The following is a 20,906-nucleotide window of genomic DNA, read 5'->3' as shown; positions in this document are numbered from 1 at the left end:
ATGGAAATCCCATGGACAGAAGAGCCTGGTGTGCTACAAATTAAAAAAAAAATTGTTATACACCTTTTGGTAGGCTACAGTCCATGGGGTCACAAAGAGTCGGACATGACTGAGCGACTTCACTTCACTTCACTTCATACACCTTTTGAAGTTTTCCTTAGCTTCCAATATTTTATCTTTCATAGTGAAATATCTCTGATAATTTCATTAACGTGAAGATTTTTGCTGGTGTTTCTTCCTCTGAGACATCTTCATTCTTTTGTCCCAACCACTTTTCCAATTTATGTTGATAAATTAGTTTCACTAAATTCTGTGCTGTGTTTAGTCACTTCAGTCATGTCCAACTCTTTGTGACCCCATAGACTGCCACCTGCCTGGCTCCCCTGTCCATGGGATTCTCCTGGCAAGAATACTTGAGTGGGTTGCCATGCCCTCCTCCAGGGAATATTCCAAACCCAGGGATCAAACCCGTCTCCCACATTGCAGGCAGATTCTTTAACTAACATACTGTTTTATAACATTGGTTCTCAAAGTGTGGTCCAGAGGCCCTTTCCGGGCCTGGTCCCCAAGATGCTTTTAGGAAAACTGTTGGGCCAAAACCATTTTCATAATAATGCTTTGTGTACATATGCCTTTCTACTCTGATTCTCTCACTTACAAGTGTACAGTAGAATTTCCCAGAGGCTTATGATTTGTGTTAATGATTGAATGCAGAAGCAGATAGGAGAATCCAAATGCCTTCCATGAAGCCAGATATTAAAGAAATTTCTGAAGTATAAAACAGTGTCTCCATCAATTTTTTTTTGGAAGATAGGTATTTATGTTAAGATTTGTTTTTATGATAAAGTATAAAGGGTTTACTGCTATTTTAAAGTGAATATATTTTTAAAAATTTCTCATTTTTAGTTTCTAATAGATTAAATGTTCTCGGTTGGTCAGTCATGTCCTACTCTTTGCAGCCCCATGGACTGTAGCCCATCAGGCTCCTGTGTCCCTGGGATTTTCCAGGCAAGAATACTGCAGTGGGTTGCCAATGTCTTCTTCAGGGGATCTTCCTGACCCAGGGATTGAACATGGGGCTCCTGCATTGCAGGTGGATTCTTGCATCTGAGCCACCAGGAAAGCCCTTAAAAGCTACATGTGCTTGTATTTTTATCCTACATATATATTAGTCTACATAGTCTGTTATATATATCCTATTTAAAGTACTGTTTGCAGTTTGTCTGTTGACAATCATGGTTTTTCCCATGTCACCAGAAATTAATTTTGCTGCTATGAGAGTTCTGCACTGACTAGTTATCATGAGCTTTATTTTTAACAACGTAGTGTTAATTGTTCATGTTCTGGAATAATCTGATGTGTATTATTTGATTTTCTGCTATATGCTATTATGTTTTCTAGTTTATCTAGAAATCTAGCATACCCTATTAATTATTTTTTCTGACAGTATGTTTGTCACTCTCATAGGAAAAATCCTGTCCACTTTCAACACTTTAGTCACCCTGGTGATAGTGATTATGGAGGTATAAACATCACGTGTCAAGATGAAGCTGATGACCGGCCTGAATGTCCCTATGGAGCATCTTGTTATAGGTTTGTAAACCTGAAATGCTTTGTTACATTGCTTTTCTGTTTAATCTCTGTTAACTTACTCAGGAGAAACTACAGGTAAGCTTCTCATCTCAAGCCTTTAACTTTTAGTTTTTAAGCTTCCATAGGTTAATAGGTTTTCATTTTATTACTAGGTAAAATTATATTATTTCTTTTAGATAATTCTAAATTGTTGAAATTATTAACATTAGAAATGCCTGAAAATTTTCCTAACTTTCTAACACTGCAAATCGGATAATTTGAAAACTGTCAGTGCTACCCCATTATACATTCTATCCAGACTCCTTCAGTTCAGTTCAGTTCAGTTGCTCAGTCATGTCTGACTCTTTGCTACCCCATGAACTACAGCACACCAGTCCTCCCTGTCCATCACCATGTCCCAGAGTCCACCCAAACCAATGTCCATTGAGTCAGTGATGCCATCTAACCATCTCATCCTCTGTCATCCTCTTCTCCTGCCCCCAATCTTTCCCAGCATCAAAGTCTTTTCAAATGAGTCAGCTCTTTGCATCGGGTGGCCAAAGTGTTGGAGTTTCAGCTTCAACATCAGTCCTTCCAATGAACACCCAGGACTGATCTCCTTAAGGATGGACTGGTTGGATCTCCTTGCAGTCCAAGGGACTCTCAAGAGTCTTCTCCAATACCACAGTTCAAAAGCATCAATTCTTCTGTGCTCAGCTTTCTTATAAAGAAAGCTGTAAGTCCAACTCTCACATCCATACATGACTACTGGAAAAACCATAGCTTTGACTAGATGGACCTTTGTTGACAAAGTAATGTCTCTGCTTTTTAATATGCTATCTAGGTTGGTCATAACTTTTCTTCCAAGGAGTAAATGTCTTTTAATTTCATGGCTGCAATCACCATCTGCAGTGATTTTGGAGCCCCCAAAAATAAAGTCAGCCCCTGTTGCCACTGTTTCCCCATCTATTTGCCATGAAATGATGGGACCGGCTGTCATGATCTTAGTTTTCTGAATGCTGAGCTTAAAGCCAACTTTTTCACTCTCCTCTTTCACTTTCATCAAGAGGCTCTTTAGTTCTTCTTCACTTTCTGCCATAAGGGTGGTGTCATCTGCATATCTGAGGTTATTGATATCTCTCCTGGCAATCTTGATTCCAGCTTGTGCTTCATCCAACCCAGCATTTCTCATGATGTACTCTGCATAGAAGTGAAATAAACAGGGTGACAATATACAGCCTTGACATACTCCTTTTTCTATTTGGACCAGTCTGTTGTTCCATGTCCCGTTCTAACTGTTGCTTCCTGACCTGCATACAGGTTTCTCAAGAGGCAGGTCAGGTGGTTTGGTATTCCCATCTCTTTCAGAATTTTCCACAGTTTAATGTGATCCACACAGTCAAAGGCTTTGGCATAGTCAATAAAGCAGAAATAGATGTGTTTTTCAGGACCTCTCTTGGTTTTTCGATGATCCAGCTGATGTGGCCATTTGATCTCTGGTTCCTCTGCCTTTTCTAAAACCAGCTTGAACATCTGGAATTTCACAATTCACATATTGCTGAAGCCTGGCTTGGAGAATTTTAAGCATTACTTTACTAGCTACTCCTTAGTTTGACATAAATCATTTCAAGATGTTTTCTTTGCTCCCTCAACTCCTACCACTCCACCATTCTTGTGAACATGTGAAACTCAACCCTCAAAGAAAACAGTACCTCCCCTCCCTCTTTCCATAGCATCTTGTGCTCGTTTGTGTCATGCAAGGTGGAATTTATCTCATGAGGCTGTGTTTGGTTCATATTTGTTGAACTTCAGGCTATGTAAATTCCTTGACAGGAACTTACAGGCCATGTAAGTTCCTTGACAGTAAGTACTTTTCTATCTGAAACTTTGTTTAATGAATGAATGAACTTGAAATAAATGAAACCACCAAGGAAAGAGGTAGGATTCCATTCTTGGAGAGCTTTAATTCTAGATAGCTATTTTTCTTACGTGATTTTTGAATACAGGTAACTGAACCCCCTGGCCTTTTTGAAATTGTTACTATTTCTGTGACTTGGTTTTCAATAAGAAAGCAGAGTAAGTTTCTGAGGCTGGAAGAAAAATCAAAAAGCCTGTACCTTACCATTTGAAAATTAAGTGTTCCATTCCAGCAGAGCATCCTACAGATAATGACTATGTTGTCATCAACTATGTCAATAAATATGAAAATTTAGGAGAAATGACCAAATTTGTAGAAAATACAACTTGTAGAAAAGGTACAAGAAAAGAAAGAAAATAGGATAATCCTGTAACATTAGAAAAATTGTATATAAAAATAACAGGCTTCTATTAAAAAAATTCTAAGTCCGTATGACTTTAATGGCTAATGGCTAATTCCCTGGGTGCTCAGATGGTAAAGAATCAGCCTACAATGCAGGAAACTTGGGTTTAATCCCTGGATTGGGAAGAACCGCTGAGAAGGGAATGGCAACCCACTCCTGTATTCTTTCCTAGAGGATTCCATGGACAGAGAAGCCTGGCAGGCTGCAGTCCATGGGGTTGCAAGGAGTTGGACATAAATGAGGGAGTAACACCTTCACTTTCACATACACTTAAAGAAGAAATATTCAGTTTTTATAAAGTGTTAATATTCTAAGAAAATTAAAAGAGAATATATTCCCCAACTTATAATATGATACAGAAACCCAGCAAGAATAATATAAGAATGAAAACTTACTTTTGATCTTAGATGTAAATTAAAAAAAAAACACATGGGTTCATTAAGTGAATTAAATAATTGGTTTTACTCAAGGTATGCTTGCTTTTTTAATATTAAAAAGTAATGTAATTTACTACATATCAGACTGAATAGAAAATCATATCAGTCTAAGTATAAAATCATATAATTGTTTCAATAGGTGTTTTAAAAAACTGACCATTCATTTATGATAATTCATTTTAAAGTAGGAACAGAAGGAAATGTCTTTAATATAATAAAAGGTTATCTATAAAAAAGTTTACAACAAATATCTACTTAGTGAGATATTCAACATTTCTTTCTGATAACAGAAATAAGACAAGAATGCCTTTTCTTACTAATGTTATTCAATGTTTTCCTAGTGATCAAGATAGTATAATGAGCCAAAAAAAAGGAAATGGATAAGGATTGAAAAGGAGAAGTAAAACATTAATTGTTGACAAATGGTTTTAATTATAGAGATAGAAAATGCAAAATAGTCTTTAATGAATTGTAAGTGTTAATAAGTTCTTAGCAAGATTGTTCAATATAAATATCAATATACAAGGCCAATTATATTTTTATATTTCAGAGTCAACAATTATGAAAAAAAACTTGAAAGATTTTATTTATAATAGCATCAAAAAGTATCAAGTTCCTAGGAATAAATCTAATAAAAGATGTGAAAGAAAAATTTGTTAGAAAAGCCTAATGTATATAAAGAGTGAAATTTTTGCAATTAGAAGATTCAGTATTGTTTAAATTACAATTTCCCCCAAAATTGATTTGTATGGAAAACCATTCAAAATCACAAAAGTTTTTGTATAGAAATTTATGATGTGATTCTAAAATTTATATGGATAAGCAGTGGGCCCAAAATTGCCAAGACAATATGAAATAAGAAAGTTGGCAGACAGCCCAGGTTTGATGCATGAGACAGGGTGCTCAGGGCTGGTGCACTGGGATGACCCTGAGGGATGGGATGGGGAGGGAGGTGGGAGGGGGGGTTCAGGATGGGGAACACATGTACACCCATGGCTGATTCCTGTCAATGTATGGCAGAAACCACTACAATATTATAAAGTAATTAGCCTCCAATTAAAAATAAATGAATAAATAAAAAAGGAAGTTGGCAGAACTTGTTATACAGTTACTGTAATTAAGACAGGTCAGTATATGCTCAAAGATAAAGTAAGAAGGCCAGAGCAGAATAGAACCCCAAAACAAACCTCTGCATACACAGGTGACGTGTTCATGAAAAGAGTCATCACAGGCAGTGAGAAAAGAGTGAATTTTTTCAGTTAATTTTATTGGGATGCAAGTGTTTAACGAAAAAAGAAAATTCACACCATAGTCAAAACCTGAATTCCAGATGGATCATAAAGCTAAATGTGAAAGAAAACTATAAAGTTTTAAAGATATATATAAGAAAATAATTTCACAATCCCAAAGTAGGAGTTGTTTTCTAAGACAAGATATAAAAAGTGTAACTAACAACAAAGATTTATTGCGTAGCACAGGTAACTATATTCAATATCTTATAATAACCTATAATAGAAAAGAATCTGAAAAATATATATATATAAAACTGAATCACTTTATTTCAATAAAAAATCCATAATTAAAATGGAAAACAGTTATTTACCATTAAAATTAAGGGTTTTTTTTCCATCAATAGGCACCGTTAAGAGGGTGAAAATAAGCCACAGAGTGAGAAAAAGATATTTACAGTGACATAATTGACAACAGACTTATATCCTACTGTTCTGTATCCTGGAAGTAGACCTATAAATTGCTATTGTTTTTCTCTTAGTGACATATACAGGCTTTTTGCCCAAAAGAACATTAGAATGAATAAGCTTATGAAAAAATACTCAGTATCATTGTTAATCAGAGAAATTTCACACACTCGTGTACACATGCATGCACACAGACACACACACACACAACCTTGAAGTAACTAATTTGTTGCTCCCATTTATTCAACAAATATTTCCCAAAGAATCATTAAATATCAAGGACTGATGAAACAATGTTGAGTGAGATTACTTGTAGAACAAATACATTTATGTCCATATTTTTGGAACAAAACAGCTTTCACAACTCATGTCATAATTTGTGGCACTGTGATAATAGACCTTTTCATTTTTAAAAAACTTTTGTAATGCAGGATTTTATATGTATACACAATTCGGAGGGGAGTGTAGAGTAAGTTCCAATGAAGCTGTAAGTCATTTTCAGTAATTATCAAGTCATGGCCAGTATTTTTTCATACATATCACATTTCCCTCCATCTTATCCCTACTGCTAGATGATGTTGAAGTCATTGTATCTTTTTCATCCCATTTTATCCATATTCAGTTGTCTTAGGTATTCTATCAGGTATCCCAGTTTCCTTGTAGTCTCATTTTTTCCCCCGTTTTGTTTCTCCATATCAGAATCCAGTTAAGGTCCATCTATGACAGAAAGTGGCCATTTTTCTTAAGTTATTTAATTAATAGGTTTCTCTTTTCCTTGCAGTGCGTTTGTTGAAGAAAGCTGACTTTTGTTTTGAGGAGTATCCTTAGTCAGGATTTAGCTGACTGCATTACCAGGTTGTCATTCATCATATTCCCTTGCATTTCCTAATAATTGTTGGTTAGATACTAGTTATGTGTTTGTTATAGATGTCTTCCTTCTAGTGGTACTTTGTCTCTGAGATACTATCTGGGTTAGAAATTTTACTCTGCATTTTTGAAAATTCAAATTCAGACCTTAAGCTTCTCAGAGCTCCTAGGAACTCAGCAAATATTTCATGGGAAAAATCTGCCTCGTGTTTGAAATTCCCTGAGTTTCTAAACTGTTGTGGTGACAACCCCATGCGACCATGATAAGCTCTACTAGTTTCTCTTTTCCTCAAATAGTGTGCCTCCATTTGGTCCAAATCTTAGCCTATGCTAAGAATTGTCAAAGCTCTCTTAGGAAGAGAAGCACGAGTTATTGTCAGTTCCCCTAAGAAGGACTTTTTCTCTTTGGAATTTTAGATAATATAAAATTCTCATTGTTCCCACAATTCTCTCATAAATAAATTTTTAACAATATATCAGTGTTGTTCCCCACCCCCCCAAGTTGTTAAAACAAGAGTATTTGTCTGCCATGATGTCCTACACCCTTTTCAGAAGTAGAATGCAGTATGCCTATTCTTTAGGAGAATAAAAACAAAATGCAAAGCCTTGCTAAGAATAATGATGTAAAAAAATTGCATCATTCATCACCCTTTCTTTCATCACCCTTTCTTTCATCAATCACTTTAAATGAGGACAGAGTAGGGAGTAGTCAAGAGAAATTACTCAGAGGCCAGTGACTCACATGTAATAGCAAAAACTTTCATGTCTATATCTAAATATATTTATATGTACGTACATTGTGCTTTTCTTCTTCAGCTATTGAGCTGCTCGATGTCCTTGTTTCTACTTGAAGATAAAATCTTAAGTTTTTTTTCCCTCATTAGTTTTAATTACAGTTTAGAGAGACTCTTGGAGAATGTTAGATGTTATCACTTATTCTGACTATGGTTTTACAGATAAAGGAATGGAGACTAAGAAAGGTTAAATTAGTTGCTTAAGATGCCAAAGTGAGGGAGCTCAAAACCAAGTCTCTTCTCTCCTCCTGTTCAGCCTTTCTCTGTGGTGTGGCCTGATTCCACCGTTGCTAGTCATGGCTTCTAAAGTATTGCTGGTCTTTGTCTTTTTAGCCAAATGGCAAAATAATATTTTGGAGCTGAAAAAAAGAAAAAAAACAGATAAAGTACTTTGATTGAAGAAATTGTGAATTTTTCAAATCAGCAAGATATTAGAAACCAGATTGTAGAAGCATGATATATATTTGTATACCCTTTCTTGTTACATTATAATTTTTAGTTAGGCAGAAAACAGGCTCTAGTAGATTTATTTTGTATCGTTGCCATAACTAAATTGATATAATATTATGAACAGTTTATTCTTTAACAATCTTGATTTGTAAGAATAAACTATTGGGGTTCTTTTTAGCCTCACACACACATTTCATGCTGTTAAAAAATGATTTAAAGAAGACAATTTGAATGATACAAATTAACTTTATTTAACACTTCATGAAGCAGTCTCCATTTGGAGAAGTGTGAATAGGGCAGAAGACAGGAAGCTGTTAAAGGATGAAGAATAAAGAACAAGGTAGAGAAAAAGAGAACATATCTGACTGGCTAGGGCTACACAGTCAACCTTGTTTGGGGTGAGAAGGAACAAGGAAGTAAGTACAGAGCCCAGAGCTGGTTCGGCCTGTGGGGATTGGCTGATTGGACCCACTGTGTCTCTGATTAGGTAGAGCATTTACAGGGACCCTAGGCAGAAGCAGCTCCATCTTGGGTCTAGATGTTTATTTCAGCAGTGTGAGACTATAAGCCTGTTGACTCAGAATGAGAAAAATGTTCTAATTTAGCTTGCTTAAAAGAGTTTTTATGTAAATGCATGTCAGATTTTTCCTGTCGCCACAGAAGAAAAATCTTGAATCCTCACTGATCATAAAGCACAAAATCAGCCAGAAATTATTAGATTTAGAAAAGTAAATATGTATCAATATATGTGTTCTAAAAGTAAAGTTGTAATATGCCTGTACTCTGTGATGGTTGATACATTTGAAAGAGGTGAAATTCATGAGCTAAAATATCTTTGCTTTTTATCTTTAAAAATTTTGCCTTTACAAAATTATTCTCAGGTAAAAAACAAGTATTCCGTCAAGTGAAATATTAGGTTGGTTTTTAATTTGTTTGCTTCCCAGTCTTACCTTCTAATCCCTTGAATGAGTCCAAGTCAGTTTCTTGTTGGTAAATCTAGGTGATCTCAATGTTGTATTCTACACTAAATAATCTTAATCTTATACTGCATCAGCTACCTAAATTTATGTGGTATTGCTTTGTATTTGCAAGTGTTGTCATCTATGGTCAAAGTTTTTATCACTATAGAGCAAATATGAAAAAATAAAACTGTACGTAGATGGATATACTTAATTTTCAGATATTTCATTCAATGAGTAAGACAGATATGGATCACATGTTAATAAATACATTATGTAGTAAAAAATAAAAATTCCCATATAATATAGGAAGTTGATGTTGAAAAAACCACCCTTAATTATTAAATTTTATTTTTTCCTAAAACTATAGGCATTATTAACATTTTCTGTGATGTTATACTTTTAAAAATATAACAATTAAATCAGCTTGAAAATTGATAATTTGAAGGAACTAGTTCATGGTATCATTTTCAGTATCTTGCCCATTTAACTGATTTTTTTCCTTTTTGTGCTATCCGCTGCAATTTGTCAGAAGACTCGTTCAGTTTAATGCATTTGATTAGCTTAAGGTACTTGTCTAATAAATTAGACACTTATTGTCCAGCATAACCCATTGATTGCTGTGCTTGCCACTGACTCACTTCCTCTGGTGCATAATAGGATTTTATGCAGTGTATTACTCCTGTTTTTATTTGTTAAATTAAGCACTAAACTTAGAATGTATATACACTAAAATGAGCAGAATCCATCTACAACCAGCTTAGTATCAACATGTAAAGTCAAACTTACATATATTGCCTTAGATTTACAAAACCTTAGGAGGGCATGTATTATACGAATGAAAGTGTTGGTACCTTCATATTTTCCAGAAGCCAAAGCTCCACTTCTTTTTTTAAATTGGAATACCTTCTATGAGGGATGATGTAAGGAAGTATATCAGTCACCATATAAGTGCTCTCATTAGAATGAATCTGCGCACAATGTTTTTGCCAATATAATTCATTTTAAAAAGCATATATTTGATGTTAAAATTACTATCTTTTGTTTTTTGCTGATCCAGATTTTTAACTATCATATAAGTGAAAGTGAAGGTCGCTCAGTCATGTCTGACTCTTTGCGACCCCATGGACTATACAGTCCATAGAATTCTCCAGGCCAGAATCCTGGAGTGGGTAGCTGTTCCCTTCTCCAGGGGATCTTCCCAACCCAGGAATCAAACCCAGGTCTCCTGCATTGTAGGCAGATTCTTTCCCAGCTGAGCCACCAGGGAAGCCCAACTATCATACAAAATCTTTTGCGATTTTCTCTTTTATTTTCGAAGTTTTCCAAGTTATTGCAGTGTTATCTTTTGTTTGGTTTTGCAGTGTTATCCTAATCATGTGTGCAAATGTACACCTTAAACTACAAAACACTGATTTTTAGAAGCTGCTTAATAAAAACAGGAACACGTGTATTTAGTATAAATTCATACTATATTATTTGAGGCAAAATAAACGGGTTTTCATAGGGAAACTCTAATTGCCTCATAGTTGAGATTCCCAGAATCAGTCATGTCAGGCCATCGAGTTAAGTATAATCAAAGCTGATAACATCACCCATTTTTATAGGACCTGCATATAGAGGAAGTAACCTGCCATGTTCACAATTCTTTAATCATGTGTAAGAATGCAGTCTTAGAAGAAAGTATCTTAGAGTAAATGTTAATCACTGGTTACACAGTTTTACCTGGAGACATGGCTGTAATTTTTTTTTTAACTTCATTTAGAAGTAGCAGTAAAAGCATCAAAACACAAATAGTAGTGACAACATTGCTACTTGATATGTAATGTGTCATGTAGCCTTGAGAAAATGTGCTGGAGTGTCTTCTGTGGTTTTGTTTTTTCTTTCTTCTTTATTTGAATATACATTAATAAATGTTTTTCTTTGTTATATTTAGTTAATTGCACACACACACACACATATATATACACGTTCTCAGAGATAGTAAATTGTAATGATTTTAAAATAGCAGATTGACTAGTTTCCCTTGTTTTATGTTGGCTTACTCTTTCAGTAAGATCATATTTTTAATTTTCCTTTTTCTCCTAAATTTGAGACTTAAATATATGAAAACATAGGATTCATGTTTTTGCTTTAGGTTTTAAAATAAATGTTGAATTTCACTAGTGTAAGATAAATTATTTCACAATGAAAACAAAAGCATAGTATGATCGTTTACTCATTGAGTGAATATTGAGCATCAGACATGCTTTTTATAAAAGTTTTTTTTATAAAAAAGTCTTTCATAAAAGATTAAAAGTTGATGTGAAATGGTACTTTAGGTTCATTTGAAAATTTTGAGTGGTAAGTTTAGTATTAAGTTATCAAATTTTTGGAAGTAAAAATAAAAATTGTTATTCTGTTCTTATCGCTGCCTAGTTAATCTTTAGGTATCTCTGTGATGGAGAGATAATGGGTTTTTACATTAGCAGACTTAGGTTCTAGTTATGGTTATGCCAATTGTGTAGCAAAACTTTGCATGCCATTTGATTTTCCTGGGCCTTATTTCCTCATGAAAACAAGAAGGCTGAAACATTTGTGCTCTGGGGGCCTCCATTCAATAGTAGGGAAATCTAGAACAGAGAGAAATGTAGTCCAGTTCATAAAGTCAGGTCAGTTAACATTCCTGGCTGCTCTTCCTCAGCCTTCTTTGCTGTCTCCTTTTTCCTACCTGTAATTATGGCTGAACCCTAGGGTGCAGTTCTCTGAACCTTTCCCTTTGCGGTTCTGTTCTTACTCTGTAGGTGAGCTAATTTAGTGTAGGCTCCAGACTCATTTGCTTAAGTGCCTCCACTTGGTTGCAAAATAGCTCAGACTTATCATATCCAACACAGAACTGTTGACTTTTGTCATGAAAACAACTCTTTCCCAATTGTTTTCCACCTTTGTAAATGATTTCACCATTCTCATACCAAGGCCCCAAACCAAGATGCAACGTTGATTCCTCTCTTTCCTTCAAGTCACTCATCAATAGTTCTTACCATTTCAGCTTTTAAAATAAGTTAAGAACCTGACCACTTCTTAATTCCTCTGCCTCAGTCATCTTAGTCATAGCCACAGTCATCTCTGATCTGGTGTACATACAATAGTAGCTTAACTGACATCCTTGTTTCTTCTCTTGCCTTTTAATAGTTCAGTTTTCACACGGCAATCAGAGCAGTTCTCTAAAAATGTCATATCATGTTGATTTCTTATTCAGAATTGTCCAGTAGCCTCACACAAAACTGTTTACCATGGCTCAAGTTCTTCTCTGACTTCATTTCCTACTCTTTTCCTTCTCCCTCATTCCTGTTGAGCTATACAAGCTTTTTGTATTTGTCCACATACCCTATCTTGTTCCCACATCAGGACCTTGAAGAATCAAAGCTACTCCATTTTGTAAGGTTCCGGGAAAAGAGCCTTTGGAAATCCCCTGACCTCACCCCACCACCTGCGAACCAATCAGAACCCTTGGCCAGCCCGGGAAATTCGGGTCAAGCCCGGGAAAGGAAAACCAATCAGAACTCAACACCTAACCCTTCACCAGAAGGTGACCAATCAGACCCGGAGACTCCCGTTTTTTGAATTTTTCACGCGATAATACCCTATATAAGCAATGTAACCCAGAGCTCAGGGCTCCTCCCTATAGCTGCTGCGTCCGTATCGGGGGGAGCCCCAGCTCGAGCTTGGTAATAAAAACTCTCTTGCTTTTGCATCGGATATCGGCTCCCTGGTGGTCATTGGGAGATTTCGTGACTTGGGCATAACAGACCTTAGCAAATTTGAAGACGTTTTCTATTTTCTCTTTCTGAATGTTTTTCCTTCAGATATGTATTTGTTATTCACATCATTCATAAGACCACAAATGCTTTGTAAAATGTGTATTTTAAAATATAGCAGCTCATAAAAACCTGATGTAGTTATGAGTGTATATGTCTGTGTTTAAAAACCCAGAGATTTAAAAAAAAAATGTCAACAGGATTTTGAGGCCTGCTGAGTTACAAAAATGCTTTTTGTGAAAAAGGTTGATGTAAATTTTTTATGAATGAGCTCTAAGTATTTCCAATCACTATTAGGAAAAAGTCCTGAGTGGAATTTTGCTACATTGTCCTTGAAAGTTATTTCAGATATTCATATGTTCCCAAAGAGCTGTACAGTATTGCCACTTAACTTTAACCCAGGGTAATATGAAAAAGACCTTCTGCTGTATTATTAATAACTGATATTTTAAAATAGGATATGCATGGGCAAATGTTATAAAATATTCTATAAATATGTGAAGTGTGGTGGGAGAAATATTAAAGGGTAGTAATTGTATGTTTTATTGAAGGAAAAATTTAGCTCTTTAATATTAGCTGGCCGTTACTTTTACTGGCCAACTTTTACATAGAGTTTTCAGACATTGTTGCCTATCTTAAAGTAAAATTGATTTGTTTCTGTAAAAATAGTTAACAACTGTAAAATGCTTAGTGGTCCACAAATGTTTATGCACATCACTTCATTTAATACTTCAAACAACCCTCTGTGAGGTAGGCAGTACTTTGCATGCTTTACAGATCAGTAAGTGCAGAGTTGTTCACAGGACTTGCCCCGAATCACAAAACCAGTAAACAATGTAGTTTGAATTCAGACTCGGTTCTTCTGATCTCGACACCTTGAGCCCCTTCTACAGCATAATGCTGATGGTTTAAACTTTAACAAGCCGGATGAGAATAGGTCCAAGTCACTGTGGCATTTGTCTCTAAACTGTATGTGAAGGACTCTGTGTTCCTGTTGACTGGAGTGATTTATTGAGTAGAGCTAAGTGTCCTGTGATGCTGAGCAATCAGTATCTCAGGAACCTGTTTGCAGTGGAGTCCGCTTAATGTGATCGTCAGATTTTCATTGTTTCCTGGGGAGGTAATATGAATTGTTAATGGCAGGAAATTCTAACACATTTTAGTCCTAGGTTTGTGTAAAAAGGTTCCGTGAGTACTTTGATTATTAACTTTGTAGGTGTGAGCACAGAGCAATTTCATCACGTGAACACTCTTTTCAACATAATGAGAATAGGCTTGTATCCAAGAGAAAAACTACCTTTCAATGGAAATTCTTTTAAAAACATCAGGATCCATAGATTATGATTTACTAGAAAAAGAAAAAAAAAAAACATAAGAAAACTCATCAGTGTAGAAATGACTGGAACTGTTTTTTGTACCAGCCAATGAGAATTTTAAACTTTGGTTTATATTACAAATGATTCTTGCAAATTTCAATAATCATTTTGAAATAATAGTAAAGGTAGCAAAAATAGGTGTCTTTTTGTTCCTCTTAAATAGAAAATATTTCATCATTTTGGAAACTCATGTAAAAGCTCAATTAAAAAAACTCTTTGAATGGAAAGAGTTGATTATATTGTAATAGGTAGGTAATTTATGAAAAGTATAGTTGAATGCCACCTCGTAAAAGATACTCTTATAGGAGCTGTAAAAGATATTTATAATGTAAGAAAAAGCCGTGACCTCCAGCAGCTCACTTGACACATGAGATAATACATAAACGTGCACACGCACACACACACAGTCACATTTGTGTTGAAAATTTAAATGACTGTATAAGAAATTATGTGGTGAGTACTAAATGGTAGATACGAACAATATATTCTGGAGATATTACCAGTAATTATCAGAGTTTTCCTGAGGAAGGTACTTAGGTAAGTAGTATAGATATAGAAGAATATTCTTGGCAAAATGGCTGTGAGCAAGTGCCTATCAATGGCAAAAAATCAGAAGCTGTTTTCCCAAAGAAGAAATGAAGGATTGGGCTGCAAATAAAGGTACAGACCGAGATTATGAGCGACCTTGAAGGAGAGGATAATTTAAGGAATTTAACATTCAGAATACTTAGTTTTTTTACATTTAAATTGCTATGTAAATGTCTAAAATTTGTTTTTATTTTGAGTATGCTTTTGCCTGTGATTATACATTTTTGTTTCTGCTTTGGCTATTTTTTTATTAAAATCTATCCTGTGAGTTATGTCATCAAGAAAGAATAAAGTATATTTGAAAATACCCTAGAACAGGAAACTTGAACCTGTCCCAGATAATATTTTTTCTCCATTTTCAATGAAATAATGAGCAGAATATTGATATTAATTCTTTTATTTTAAATTGGAAGTTTAATTTCTAAGTTAAATGTGGAAAAGCACCAGCACAGCTAGTTTCTTCTGTTCTTCATTTCAGTCTTACCTGCCTTTTAATGAAAATAGTATCAAATTCTCCTACAAAAGGATAGAAACTGTTAAGGAAACCTCAGAGAAACACCCTTTTCCCCTCTAAGGCAGTTGAAAATCTGCACATGGTGCTGAAAATCTTTTCTGAGCACAGAATTTCATAACACTTATTTCTTTTCTCCTTTTTTGGAATATACCAGTGTAAACCTTTCCCCCTATTCATTTATTCTGAAAAGGCTTGCCTTTTCCTAAATTGAATGTGAGGTTAGATTATGTAGATCGGTATGTGAGTGCAGCGGTGGATATGTCCCAAGATAACCACGTTCTGCAACTCTAAGGTTGAACCATTACCCCTGTCCCCACCAGGCTTCATTTGGCCTTTTAAAAAGGATACTTTTCCTTTTAGTCTTTCTAGCCTGAGAACTGATGTCAACAGTCTTTTAACTGGTATTTGGTACACAAACTGTACTTATCTCCATTAACTCACTTGATTTCATTTCTGTGTTTGTTTTTAGATGCTTGAGAGTTTCTAAAGCAGCTTTTGAAGGAGACTCCAGTAGCAAACGATTAAGATCACATTGAACTTTTCAATAATCCTGCTCTGTTCAGGGCAAAGCAGGAAAAGATAGGACTGCTTTCAGATTGCTTTCTGAAAGCAAACGTATTAAAGGAAGGAGAAAAAGCCTTTAAATCGCAAATGACTATAGATAGATGTTAATGAGGCATCTGTGTAGAATGTTAACACTTGAAGAATTTCAGTGAGGATATATGGAATTTCTGTGTACCAATCAACTACTTTTCAGTAGTTTGACATTAAAAAAAAAAAACAAAGTTACCAGTATTTTACCACAGTTATAATAACAAAAAGATTTTAAGAATATTACCAAAAGTAATCTAAGAGGATCAGCAATTTTTTCCAGATTATTGATGAAAACTACCGCTGGTATTAATCTCTTTCATTTTTCTTTTCTACCTCTCCTGATATCCAACATTAATTGTACTTTAATAAAGATTGAATTAAACAAGTTAATGACCTGTGCCAGCATATTCAGTAAGGAAAGATCTTCCCACCAAACGTCAAGACAGCTTTGTTCATTTGCAGCTCCCTTCATCACCTTTAAGCTGTCCAGTTTATTTCTTTCACCCTTGAAGTTTCTTTTTCATTAAACGGTCAGATTTGGGTTAATCACCCCAAACACGCAATCTTTTGGTGAATCTTTTCTCCCCTTTTCAAAACTGTTGAGATATGACCCTAATTAATTGTGTGGTTGCACTCTCGTACTGTGTTTATGCTCATATTGTAGGAAAAGTTACCCCCAAAAGAAGAGACATTAGCAATGAGAAATGTCACTGACACCTGACACAGAGCCTCGCATGTAATAAGTGCCCTGTGACTATTTCTTGGACCACTGATGAATGAACAAACGGCCAACATTAATTACTTACCACCTATTAAGCCCTTAAACTTAAGAAATCCTCACAACAGCTTCATATGTCCATCTCAGCACATGTCTGTTGTCAGCCCTCCCCAACTCTCCTTTGTTAGTCCCCTAAGAGAGAGGTAACCACCAGTGGAGCATGATGAACCAGTTAGTGCTTTGAAGTTTTGCTGCCTGGGCAATTTTGCATTATCTGGAGAATGTCTTATATGTATACAGTGTACCCGAACATTTGTTTAATAAAATGATAGAAGAGATCGTCAATATATATAATCCAAAGTAGATATTCAAACAGTGGTTTCTGTTTGACTTTGGGATATGTTGTTATATGTTTCTCAATGCATATTGACTTTCTTATTTTCTCATAACAGTTGATTGGTATCCTTTGGAGAGACATGACTTGTATGCTTTTGTTTTTGGATTCTAGAGGAGCTTTAAAAGTATCCTTTCAGATATTACACACACACACACACAATTTGATACTTTGTGTTATATATTTTATATACTAATTTAATCATATCTTTATGTGATATATGATATTGACATTTTAAAAATACAGTATATTGTATTTTATTTGTCTCATATTGCCTTTCTGTAGAATGTAAGTCAAGAGGGAAGAACTTTGTCTGGTTCACCACACTTTGCATCTAACACTGTACCTGGCATGGAGTAGGCACTCAGTAAATGTAATTAAAAAGCAGATGCTTTGTACAGCATGGTGACTGTAGTTAACAGCAATAACAAAGCAAATGTTTTTCAATAAGAGGCTTATTGCTGATTTGTAGTTTAGCGAGTGCTCCAGTTTAATTTATATAGTCTTATTCATTTTCAGTGATTGTCAAACCTGACCTTATATTTGCTTTTTGTTTTTTTTTAGGAAGAATCCCCAGCACAAGATAGAATATAGACATAGTACATTTCCAGGTAAGTAATTTTACTTCAGGAAACTCAAAATGAAACCTTGGATTCTCTTGTTAAACCTAGATACAATTGCCACTTATTTTAATGAGTTTTTAAAAATCTCTGCTTCTGTGAATTTGTTGAATTATTGATTTTAATGATTTTCTTAGATTTAAAAATGATAAATTTTTATGTAGATTTTTTCTGCAATCATTGTCTAACAGTGTATTTATATTTTCCTTTGTATCTGTTACAATTCTTTTGTTTGCAGGTACCTTAAAACAAAATCTCAAACTGGCCTGAATGATAAAGAGACCATATTGACTTCTTTTACTGAAAAGTCCAGAAGTAGGGCTAGATTAGACAAGATTTGTTGCTTCAGCTCATTCATTAATAATGTCAATAATGTCACCAATAACCCACTTTCCTTCCATCATACTGTCCTTAGAGGAGTGATTTTTATCCTGACTGGCTGCTCTCCCCAGCAAACAACTATATGCATCCTTATTCAGCTGGGATGGTAAACATCCATGTTTACACCTAAGAAGAAAGAGAAAACAGCTTTGATTCTTGCTATTCCTAGGAAAAATCATGAAACTAACTTTTTTAAAAAAACTGGTTTAAATCACATTCTTATTCTTGAATGAATCACTGTGACCACTGATTAGTTTGTTCTACCCTTGGAACCAAAGTAGAGTCTCTTTCTTCAAAACCACAGAGATCCTCAATAGAAACTATTATTTTAGGGGAAGAGAAGTAAGGGACAAACACCAAAGAAACAACTCTCGAATGATCATCAGTCCTGCTTACATCAGCCTGTTTTGCCTTGTTTTCTTTGCTTCTGAACTCTAATATTTTTTCACTTTAATAAATTCTGGCTTCTTTATATCATTTATATAATGCAGTGGCCAATTCAACATCCAGTATTTCTGCCCACAGAGTGAGAGAATAAACTATATCCAGGCTATGCCCACATGCATTTGTATATGTATAAACACAGCCAACTTGTAACCAAGTGATAAAAATAGCTAATTTCACCAGAAGGGAATTCTATTTACTGTTTCTTATTAAAACACACTTTAGTGTTTTAGTACTCCAGACACAAATATGATCACTTTATCTCAGTTAATATGGTATGGAGGTTATATGTTGTACTTTTCTTATTGAGGCTGTATCTGAAGCTATAGCATTTATGGTTGTTAACTTTCAAAAGTTTCAAAAGTTCAAAAATATTATTTTGAACAATAATTTAATAATTGATTAAAACTCTGTTTTATTGACTAATTTTAGCATTTTCCCATGGAAGAGCATTTGACAGATTTGTTTATCTTTGTAGAACTAGGAACCATTTACCTGAAAACTGTCAATATACAACATATGGCATTGTTAAAAAGTATCTGAATTTTCTTTGAAAAATTGCTTTGAATTATCATTGAAGTATCTTCTGAATGAAGAACATTTTTTAGAACATTTAACATTTTTTAAGAAAAATTTTTACTTCATTGAAAATACTTTTTTAAATAATAGGATATTTTGACATAACAGTTTAGCCTTATATATTTAATGTACTTTCAAGAGTTATTATGTGGCAGTATAGTCAGGATATCTCTTCCAACTATAAAACCTATAAATTAAACTCTCTGGGATATTTAAAATTTTATAAGTCTCATTATATTTCTTAGAGATATCTGACATAAAATTCTAACATATGTGTTTTTATTATTTCCCAAATCCTTAAAGTTTAACATTACCCAGATCTTGCTTTTTGTTAGGATTTATCAGGGTACCTTAGTAAGGGAATTTTAAGTAAAGTTGGTCTTTAAGATGGTAGGATTTCAGTTATCTTTGTTTCTTAGCTTTGGGTAGGTGGGTATAGGACATCCCAGACAAATTGAGTAATAGATTGGTCAGGGACATTGAGGTAGAAAATAATAAGTTGTGTTTGGAATTAGAACGTGCGTCAGTTTAGCTGACAGGGAGAGTCTCTGCAGTTACTGTGAATGAATGATACTCTTGTTGTTCAGTCACTAAGTCATGTCCAACTCTTTGTGACTCCATGGACTTCAGCACAGCCTGCAGCACATCAGGCTTCCCTGTCCTTTACCGTCTCCCAGAGTTTGCTCAAATTCATGTCCATTGAGTCGGTGATGCTCTCTTAAATTTATCTCATCCTCTGTCATCCTTTTCTCCTTTTGCCTTCAATCTTTCCCAGCATCAGGGTATTTTCCAATGAGTCGGCTCTTCACATCATGTGGCCAAATTATTGGAGCTTCAGCTTCAGCATCAGTCCTTCCAGTGAATATTCAGGGTTGATTTCCTTTTGGATTGACTGGTTGGATCTCCTTGCAGTCCAAGGGACTCTCAATAGTCTTCCCCAGCACCACAGTTCTAAAGCACCCATTCTTCAGTGCTCAGCCTTCTTTGTGGTCCAACTCTCACGTCTGTACATGACTACTAGAAAAACCATAGCTTTGACTAGACGGACCTTTGTCAGCAAAGTGATGTCTCTGTTTTTGAATATGCCATCTAGGTTTGTCATCGCTCTTCTTCCAAGGAGCAAGTGTCTCTTAATTCCGTGGCTACAGTCACCATCTGCAGTGATTTGGGAGCCCAGGAAAAGATCTGTCACTGTTTCAACTTTTTCCCCATCTGTTTACCATGAAGTGATGGCACTGGATGCCATGATCTTAGTATTCTGAATGCTGAGTTTTAAGTCAGCTTTTTCACTCTCCTCTTTTACCTTCATCAAGAGGCTTTTTAGTTCCTCTTCACTTTCTGCCATAAGGGTGGTGTCATCTGCGTATCTGAGGTTATTGATATTTCTCCCAGCAATCTTGATTCCAGCCTGTGCTTCCTCCAGGCCAGAGTTTCTTATGATGTACTCTGCATATAAGTTAAGTAAGCAGGATGATAATATGCAGCCTTGCTGTACTCCTTTCCCAATCTGGAACCAGCCTGTTGTTCCATGTCCAGTTCTAATCGTTGCTTCTTGACCTGCACACAGGTTTCTCAGGAGACAGATAAGGTGGTCTGGTATTCCCATCTCTTTAAGACCTTTCCACAGTTTATTGTTATCCACACAGTCAAAGGCTTTTGCATAGTCAATGAAGCAGAAGTAGATGTTTTTCTGGAAGTCTCTTGCTTTCTCTATGATCTGTCTGTTGACTGTGAATGATACTAGAGGAATGCATTGAGGTCAGATTGTAGAAGCTCTTGAAAGCTAGACCAAAGATGTGGCGAC

At 35.2% G+C, this 20,906-nt stretch overlaps 1 protein-coding gene across 1 annotated transcript in view; it reads left to right on the top strand.

Moving 5' to 3' along the window:
- The window catches only part of APLF (aprataxin and PNKP like factor), a 98,361-nt gene that overhangs the window by 69,234 nt on the left and 8,221 nt on the right, over nt 1–20,906 (top strand). Inside the window, exons 8-9 of the mRNA XM_068982724.1 lie at nt 1,468–1,593; nt 17,643–17,689. Coding sequence (XP_068838825.1) covers nt 1,468–1,593; nt 17,643–17,689 — 173 coding nt within the window. The remainder of the gene's footprint in view (nt 1–1,467; nt 1,594–17,642; nt 17,690–20,906) is intronic.

Source organism: Capricornis sumatraensis, chromosome 1, assembly GCF_032405125.1.
Source record: "Capricornis sumatraensis isolate serow.1 chromosome 1, serow.2, whole genome shotgun sequence".
Classification (NCBI taxonomy): Eukaryota; Metazoa; Chordata; class Mammalia; order Artiodactyla; family Bovidae; genus Capricornis; species Capricornis sumatraensis.
This window is presented reverse-complemented; position numbering and strand designations above follow the sequence as displayed.